The sequence below is a fragment of the Ursus americanus genome, chromosome 18 (assembly GCF_024610735.1).
Source record: "Ursus americanus isolate L20-20 chromosome 18, mUrsAme1.1.p, whole genome shotgun sequence".
In the NCBI taxonomy this organism is placed as follows: Eukaryota; Metazoa; Chordata; class Mammalia; order Carnivora; family Ursidae; genus Ursus; species Ursus americanus.
In genome coordinates this window covers 13,595,248-13,604,767 of record NC_142144.1, presented here as the reverse complement: position 1 = coordinate 13,604,767, position 9,520 = coordinate 13,595,248, and the positions used below count along the sequence as shown (strand labels likewise).

Sequence of the window (9,520 nt, the reverse complement as noted above, 5' to 3'; positions counted from 1 at the left end):
TGCCATTAGCCACCACAGACTGTGCCCCTAATCCTTGCCACCCCCAAGGCTGATAATGCCACTCTGTCTTCATAGAGGGACAAACAGAGAGGTTTGCTAGGTTCAGGATCATTCCCAAGGTCACAAACAATTGTATGTCTTACTTTTTCACCATATTATGTCCCCATAGTAACAAGTCCTGTCTCTGTCTCTTACACACACACACACACACACACACACACACACACACACACACACAGCAGCCAAACTGAAGGGCCATTTTTCATTTCCACACTCAGCATTTAATTAGTGAGCAGGCCACATTTTGGCCTTTTGCCTTCAGCAGTGAAGGAGATGGCAAGAGGAACGTCAGATGATGACCAGCCCTGCCCCAAGGCCCAAGCAGACCCAGGAACCCTCCTTTCTACTTTCTCCTCCTACTCTGGGCATATCCCGTTTCTCTTTCTCTGTTCTCAGAGAATTTGAGTTCAGTCCTGGCTCTAATTTCTGAAAGATTCTCTATTTGGAAAAAATTTTATTAAGCCAAATAATTCTTTCCTCAGCTCCAGTTTCTCTTGCCTTAGCCAGCTTCAACCATGACCCCCTTTCCATCTACCCCCCAAAACACCAACATAAAACACATAAAACGCACACACACACACACACACACACACACACACACACACACACACACATACCCAACAATCCAAACTTCAGCCAAACAGAAAACCGTCTTTCTAGGATTGTTCTGACTTTTCGCATCTCATCTGCTGAAAATGTTAGCCCTGGGCTCCACCTGGGGCTCTGACCTCTGCTTGCCTGTTAGGCCCGCTGGTGGGAGGAGACACCAGGTGCTAATACCAGGTTTTGGCCCTGATTCCCCTGTGGAAGACCCGACGAACCCCTACTCCTTCCTGGCCCGTTTCCTCATCTGTGAAATGGGGAGAGGTTGATTAGATGATCTCTAGGAAATCAGATCAAGATTGAACCACCTCCCTCCAGGGAGTTCTTTAAACTTCTATATGTTATGATTCTACATAGGAGGTTCACAAGGGAGGAAACGTCAACTCTATTGGCAAATTTGAGTCCTTGGAGGGGAGGTGGGGGGACCTGTCGATTGAGAGTTCTTCAAGTTGTGTTGTATCCATGTGGAAAATGATCTCAGGACACATTTTGCAGAGTTTATTTCTGGTGCTGCCTCCCTACATTTTTGTACACCCTGTGTTCCCACTGCCCCCGTGCCCTGTACCCAGAGCCCTCGTGGGCCACACTCTACCCCGGCTGTGTCCTCGTGTGGGTGGGGGCAGTTTAGAGAGCATCTAACAGAACACACTCAGGGTAATGGGAGTACTGAAGTCCGGGGAGGCAGAAGCTTTGCCAAGATTACACAATGGCGGTGTGCTGCTCTTCCGGTATGTGAGAAGGCCATCCAGCTCAGAGGCTAGGAGCCTGGGGCCCTAAAGATGCCCTACCACTTGTGAAGGTGTGTGACCTAGGGCAAGTTAACCTACCAGATCCTCAGCTGTTTCCTTCCTAAAAGTAAGAATGATGACCATCTTCCCAGGGTCATGAAACGTCGATAGGAACGCCACGTACTGCAGTCTGCATGATGCCAGGCAAAAGAGGTGTTAAATTCATCATCCACTGTGTGCCAGGGGTCTATTATTAACCACCCCAAGTTACATTTGTTGTGCCAGGCGCTGTGCCCATCACTTTATATGAATGGTATGTATTATCTCACTTAAGTCTCACAGAAATCCTCTGAAGTGGGAATTATTGGTACATCCCATTTTTCAAGTGTGAAAACAGAGGCTTAAGGAAGTAAAGCAGACGTTTTTGTTTCTCTTAATGACCTCTTAAAGCTAAAGGCACGTTGGACGTCATCGGGGCAAACCTCCCACACTGAATGTCTCCCGTACCGCTCCTGGAAGGGGCTAGTGATTGGGCACTTGGTCCCTCGCAGACAGCCTCCTCTGTCTTTGAACGGCTCTGGCTATAAAATGCTTCTTTGGAGGGAGCCAAAATAGATTTCTCCATAACCTCCTCTCATTTGTGCGGTGGAAAGAACGCTGGGCTAAGAGTCAGATGCCTCGGGCTCAGGTCCCAGCCTTTCCACTTAACAGTGTTCTGACCACCGGCTAACTGCTCCTCTGGGCCTGTTTTCCCAGGTGAAAATGAAGGAATTGGATGAGAGGAGCTCTAGGTCCTTCCTGGGTTGGACATTTCAGGATCATATAATTCATGACTGTGTGTGTAATGCACACATATCTGATTATAATGATGGAAACAGTGAAGGAGCAGACACTGTGTTCCAAGGAACAGATCTGTCTCTGCCAACATGTCTGTCAGGGTGGGGATCCTGCCAGCTGAGAAGAATCCAGAAGGTTCTTAGAAATGGAGTTCTCATCTTGTCTTAAAACAAGCCTCCCCCTCCCTCCTTCCCTTCCCTCTCCTCTTCTCCTCCACCCTCTCTCCTCCATTCTTTCCTTTCTTCCTCCTCAATTCCTTCCTGATTCAGAACCATGAAGGAATATTTCGACCTCCCAATCAAAGTTAAAGATCATGTCCCTGGTGACACGTTTCTCACATCGCACTGAGTGTGCAGAATCAATTTGTTTTCAGGAGTAGGGAAACCTCTGGAAACATGATGCAGAGCCGCCTTGTGTCTGTGGGAGTCTCTCCAACCTGGCTGCTAGAGTCTAGTGCCTGAGGTGGTCCTCAGGCCCACGCATGGCCTTTCACAGGATCTTCTGAAGCTGGATGCAAATCTGTGCATTGTTTGTGTATGTGCATTTTCTAGGAAAAAAGGGCCTGTGAGAGAGAAGACACCTGTGTGCTAGACTAGGAGCTGGGCTTGGTGACCCTAGGAGTTGACCTGGTTGTTATTCAGAGTCAGACTGTGCTGACATCATGGAACACAAAGACATCACATCAGACAAGAAGGATCAAGAGGGGGGAAAAGAAAAGAGACTTTTCCATAATCATGTTTGAGCAGAAAATAAGAGAACAGCATTATCCAAACCACAAAAATGACCAAACATCCCCCCTTTCCTGGCTATTGTGAGTGACTGCTACTTCTTTTCCTTCCAGTTAGATAAGAATTGAGGTACTCAATCATAGGATTACTCCTGCTTCCTGACAGCATCCAATCCAGAGCAAAGCCCTGCTTCCTTAAAACTTCCCTAAAATAATCCATCACCAGCCCGAATCCTGTAAGAAGTCCTCTCTGACATCCTTTTCTGAGAAGCTCCATGGTTCCCATGGTGTGCATTCTCTTTCATTGCAGAGTCCATAAGCTCTGCTTTGTTCACTTGCCACATCTCTTGCCTGATTTACTGCAATAACTCCTGTCACCCCTCTGCTCAAAACCTTGCAATGGCTCCCCTTTCCCTCCGAGTAAAGCTAATGCCCTTCCATGATCTGCTTGATCTGGTCGCTGTGCCCTCGCTGGCCTCCTCTCCATCTCCCTCCCTGGTTTCTCACTCTACACCTGTTACACCAGCCTCCTGGCTCTTCTGTAAGACACTGGGCATGTTCCTGCTTCAGGTGCGGGAACCTGGTGCTCCGTCTGCCTGGAACACTCATCCTGTAGGTGGCCACATGGCTCCCTCTTTCGCCACCTCCAAGTCTCTGCTCGGGTCTCACTTTGAAGCCTACTCTGACCAGATCACTCTATTTAAAACTGGTGAAGGTTATTAAGGAGGGCATGGGTTGTGATGAGCACTGGGTGTTATACACAACTAATGGATCATTAAACACTGTATCAAAAACTAATGTACTATACAGTGGCTAACTGAACACAATAAAAAAATAAAATAAAAATAAGGTTTTTAAAGTTCAAAAAAACCCACTAAACTGCAATCCCTCCCTTGACCACTCCCCAGCTCCCTTACTCTGCTCTCCTCTTCTTTTCCCCATAGCTCTATCCCCTTCTAACAGTCAGGGTCAGGTGCCTACCTGCTGTCTTTATTGTTCACGGTGTATCTTCCCAGCTGGAATCTAAGTCCCACAAGGGTGGGGATCTAGGTACCAAGTGCCTGGAATTGGGCTTGGTCTACAATTACTTATGAAGACATATTTGTTGGATGTTGCTGAATAAACTAGCATCACAGAGTGGAAAGTAAGACTGAACATGACTTTGGCTCAGGATCCCTCACTGAGAAATATGGAGTGAGGCTGCCTGCCTTAAGCTCGGCTCATTGTCAATTCCACATATTTTCTTAAGTCAGAGTTTCCTAAACGTCAATCTTGTACATGCCAACCTCATGATTTTTGCCCTAAGAACAACCTATACTTTTGTTTACTTAAAACTTTTTCTTAAATAGACTTACTTTTTGACAAATACATTTATTTTCAAAGAAAATTGTATATCACAGCTTTGAGGTGCTAGTTGTATTTTTTTCTAATACATGTTAAAATAAACATATAGCTGTTTATCACTATATCATTCTATTACTATATCACACACCTGAAACTAATATAACACTGTATGTTAACTAACTGGAATTAAAATAAAAACTTTAAAAATTAAACATATGGCTATTAAATGAATAGGGTTCATTTGTAGCACCTAAATCTTCTTACTACCCCAGCGGAAACCTGCCTATGCTTCTCCCTTCAACCACAAAGATCCTTCTGCCTCCCTCTACCTACGCAAATCCTGCATGCCCTTCCTCAGGAGGCCTCAGGAAGCCCCCCCAGCTGTCGCACTCACGCACTTGGCTGAACTCCCTTCATACGCACAGAAAAAAATACATGCCATGCTTATATGCCATGTGGTTCTGTTTTCTGTTTCACAACTTAAGATTATAAAATACCTTCTTAGAGCTATAGAAAGGCATTTGAGTATTCAACTCCCTTGTTTTACAGGCCACCAAAGAGATGAAGAGGCTTGCCTCAAGTCCCTGCGGGGGTGGGGGGGGGGAGTCAAGACTAGAATGTGGGCCTTCTGATGCCCCATCCTCAGTGGGAATCTGCAAACGCTTAATGAGTCCTTATAATGTGTCCAGCATTGTGCCCGGCACTTGAAATAGTAGTGAACAGAACAGATCCAGACTTGCCCACACAGAGCTTACGGTGCCGCTAGGAAGTTACACACTAAATAAACAATTATACATGCTTAGATAAGTAGTTGCAAGTGCCTTGGAAGAGAAATGCAGGGCTCAGTAGGGACCCCAGGCTGTTTGGAGGATTGTGAAAGCCTCACTAAAGAAGTAGGTTTAAATGCATAAGAGTCAGTTGAAGAGGAGCTGGTGGATTTCTAAATGGTACCAGGCTAACTCAGAAAGGTTTGATCTGATGTTTGAGAGCTGCAGGGCGTCAGGGTTAATTACACCACTGTGCCCCAATCTACTTGCCCCAGGGCTCAGGGAGAAAGAAGGCTACCCAGCAGCTCAGAGACTCTGGTGCCTCTGAGCACTGCATTCAGCAAGAAGGTGTTGGGAGATGCTCCAGGTCTGCTCTGGAGGGGGGCGCCTCAACCCTTGCTGGCAGAGTTTGGGCATATTGGACACATGGGTTGTTTTTGCCAAGGGAGTGCCTACAATGTGAGCTTTGACATTAAAAATAAATAAATTCTTAGCTCCTGGAAGTGGAAAATCTTAGTATTACTTATAAGGCACACTGTAAACCTTATGTTGTTTCACCTAAGTGGTAAAATGCAGGTTTTTCAAGAAGGGAATGCATTTCAATCACTGTCACTATTATGTCCAGAGTTTTCTGGATATCTCCTTGTGAGATTTCAGTGGAGCTGGTTAAACTCTACCTCAGAAATTCCAGCTGTTTCCTATATTGGTCTTAGAAAATTAAACCTGACAAGCAATGTGATGGTGTCATGATGTGGAAGAGGGACGTGCGTGGACTGAGAGAAAGTGGGCTTTGGTCTCCAACTCTGCCCTTTACTAGGCTGGAAGAATGGCTTCATTCTTCTGAGCTTCAAGGTCCTCATCCATAAAATGGGGTTAATAATAATCCCTGCAACTCCTGAAGTTCTTGAGATATTAAATGGGAATCTAGGTGAACATTCTTTCATGAGATTTAAGGTGCTTACAAAATGTCACTTAAAAATGAACATCCTATTACAAATCCTCTTTTCTAAAGTTCAAATGGGCTCAGAGAGCTGGTTAGGGCCAGAGCAAAGGTCTCCCGATTCCCACTCGGTTTCTCTTCCCCAGGTTGCTGCACTGCCCCTTGCCTTCTGGGGTAGCAGTTCCTGGCAAGAGCAAGTCCCGGGGGTGGGGGGTGGGAGAATGACTAGGTGCTGGGAGGGAGCGGCAGGGAGGAGTGGGATCCCCATGAGGGTAAGGAGAGGGCACTGGGAGGGGAGGGGCCAGGACAGACGCTCCTACCTTCTCAGTTTGCTGAAGGCTCTGACATTAGGCCTTCTCAGGTCTCTGTCGCTGCCTCTGTCCACCTTTCAGTTCGCCTGTCTGTGTGGTTGAAGCGGCTCTACCATAAAATAACAGGCTTTTTCGCTTTTTCGCACATTTTGAAAGCAAAGTGAGGTTTTAATGATCGGTATTCTGTTCCTTGGTATTTTCTTTCAAGCAAAGGCCATGTTATTGTAAGATACTACATTTCAATGGGGCTATTCTTTCGTCCCCAGCAAACATTCCTGAGCGGCAGGTTTTAGGAGGCGTTCCAATTTTTATTGCTTCTGGTATCCGATAACCTTGGAATGAGTATCTGTCTCCATGCCCCCTAAGGCCATGTTATTTCAGAAAGTTACAGCTCTTAAAATTGTTCTTTAATAAAAGCAAGTGCCACTAATTCTAAGTAAAGTGAGCTTTCCAAATAAGACCAGCTGTGAATAAAAAAAGAAAGAAAGAAAAGGAAGGCACTCCAACAACAGGAGTCCACAGTGAAAACTGTGCACAGTTGAACCCCTTCAGGGGTTTTCACAGCCATTTAAAAAGATGTCTTCAGCAAACTCATCCAGATTCGCCAAGAACGCTGAGCATGATGGGCACGTCGTGTCTGTAGGCCAATATTCAATCCAGGTCGAGGAATCTAAAGGGTAGATGTACCTGCCAAGAAAAAAGGACAAAGAAGTGGTTGTGGTGATGGCCACAGATAGAGGAGAGCCAAGTTCCACGGAGCCCAGGCTGCTTAGGCTGCTCGGGCCTGGGAGGCCACGGGGTCATCCAGGCTCTGCCGCACTGGCCTCCCCTGGGAAGGACCACAAACCCCCAAATCTCAGGAAGCTGCTTGGGGCTCCCACGTTTAAAGGCAGGAACAGTATCTGTTTCAAGACCTATTTTTTAAAAAGAGATAATAAGATGCATATTTCAACATTTCTCTCTTTACAAACAGAACAGTCTGAGAACTTATTGAGGGGAGCAGATGTGGTATAGAGGGGGTGGGATGAGCACCTTCAGAGGTCCTCAGTCGGTTTATCCATTAGTGAGTGCTCAGCTGCCCTCATGGTTTTAAGTGGTTCTTTGCTTTAAATTCACCTGGTTTCACTGAGTCTTGGCCTTATGGCTAAGATCAAGTGTAAATTCACATTATTGCATTTATGCTCCTAATGGTTTGTTGGTTAACAGCAGGACACATAAGGAACATGTAATTAGGAATAAAAGACACCTAGTTTTGAAGGCAAGATCAGAGACTCCAAAATGACTTACTTGAAACTGAAGTTGTATTTTATCTGGAGGGCTTCTTTACCCATAATTAAATACTGTCTTCCTTTTTCCAGGTCAGCGTTAGCACATGTGGCCTTTTTAATGAAGGTGATTTCAGAGTCTTTCTCAGCAACAGCTTCGCCTGAGAGGCACACAAGTAAGATGATCACATTCATGCTACGATGTCACGAATATAAACTCTTAACAACTCCAGTTCGTCATGGCTAGTTATTAATGAGAATAACCTTACATTGAGTGGCTACTGGAGAGTGACATGTCCATATGGTTAAGACTCTGGAATCAGGCTCTCTGCCATTTGCTAGCTGTCTGGCCCTGGATAAATGAGGCTCAGACCCCTCATGTGGAAAATTGGGAATGACAATAAAACCCACCCTGTAGAACTGTTGTGAATATATGAGAAGTGCTTACAACACCGCAAGCACTATATAAGTGCTTCTTCTTCTTATGCCTATAGAACCGGGAATCAAAAGAACTTCTCTATGGTTGAACAACATTAATCCCCAAATATTATATAGTAAAATAAAAAAGTATTTTTGTAGCTGGCAACAGATGACTTTATAGAGAAGTACAAGATATGTGAAAGACTTGGGAAGATTTGAAAGAGGATCACTTTGGGATTCCCAAAGAACTCAGGAGTAATCAAGAACCAGGTTCCCTTACCTAGAATGCATTCCTTCCCTGGTCGTCCTGTTGCATTTCTACCCATCTTGAAACACATCTTCAATTATTGAGGTATCCAGTAAACACTCCTGGATGTCCTTGGTCATTAATATCCCTCTGTCTCCCCCTTACTCCCATTATACTTGAATTTCCATCACAATGTTTCATTCCATGTATCTGTCTTCAGCTAGGCTGGAAACTTCTTGAGGCAGGGCCTGGGTCTGACTCATTGCTGTAGATTCGGGACTGATGATCAGTTACTCAACTCACAGAGTTATCCTAATTATTAAATCCTGAAAACTTCTGAACGTATACTTAATAATAACTGCATATATGGTAAACTTTAGTTAATAATATTTAACCAGTGTGCACACAACAGTTCAAGCTGATCTTCTTATGTTCTCCCAGTGACCATTAAGACATGACTTCCCCTGGCAGCAATATCTAAGCAGCATTCCCAGCACTGTGTACCAGTTCAGCCCCTGTCCTGGTAAGGAATGTGGCTGCTGGGGCCTTATCATTATTTTTAAAGGCCTTTTGTTATAGAAAATCTCAAGCATATTCAGAAGAGGGAATAGTTAATTAACCTCAACTTCCACAATCACTGATCTTTTTTCCATTTATATCTTCACTCTGAGCACGCTGTGTTTTAGGGGAAATGCCAGTTTATCATTATCCTTGAACTGCGTGGTTGCCCTCTGTTCTAAATAGTTTAGTTTTTAGTTTGGCTTTATTGTTCGTGTGCAGCAATTCTGGGGTAAGGGGTAAATGTGTGATGTTCTGATATTTATATAAATTTAAAATTTATATCTATTAAAGAAATGAACACCCAGAATGAAGAGATAATAAAGTATGCAAACATTTCTTAACATTTCCTTTTAAATGTCATAAATATGAATCTTCTGAACGGACAGGAGAACAAAGAAGAGATGATATCAATAAAGAACTACAGCTTAGGAATCATCTGATACTGCACAACATTCAGAACAGCCTGGGGTGTCTTCTGATACTGTGCAAGAAATGGTACAAAATAAGGCAAATAATCTGTATGTCCAGAATGAAGAGCACTGGATGATTTCAGTAAAAATAGGAATGGTTTATTCGTCCTTGTAATGTGCAAGCTGGATGCAAATGGTGCTCAAAAGTTAAGACTGTGAAAAAATCAGAGTGCTAAACACCTATTTTCATCAGAACAAAAATCATGGTTCAGATGAAGAAGAATCTGTGATCATTAATGA

At 44.3% G+C, this 9,520-nt stretch overlaps 1 protein-coding gene across 1 annotated transcript in view; it reads right to left on the bottom strand.

Annotated features, from left to right (window-relative positions):
- Positions 1–6,464: 6,464 nt before the first annotated feature.
- C5 (complement C5) overlaps positions 6,465–9,520 on the bottom strand; it is a 79,627-nt gene continuing 76,571 nt past the window's right edge. Inside the window, exons 40-41 of the mRNA XM_045791048.2 lie at positions 7,605–7,743; positions 6,465–7,004 (exon numbers count right to left, since the gene is read on the bottom strand). Of these exons, the coding sequence (XP_045647004.1) occupies positions 6,866–7,004; positions 7,605–7,743 (278 nt within the window). The 3' untranslated portion in view covers positions 6,465–6,865. The remainder of the gene's footprint in view (positions 7,005–7,604; positions 7,744–9,520) is intronic.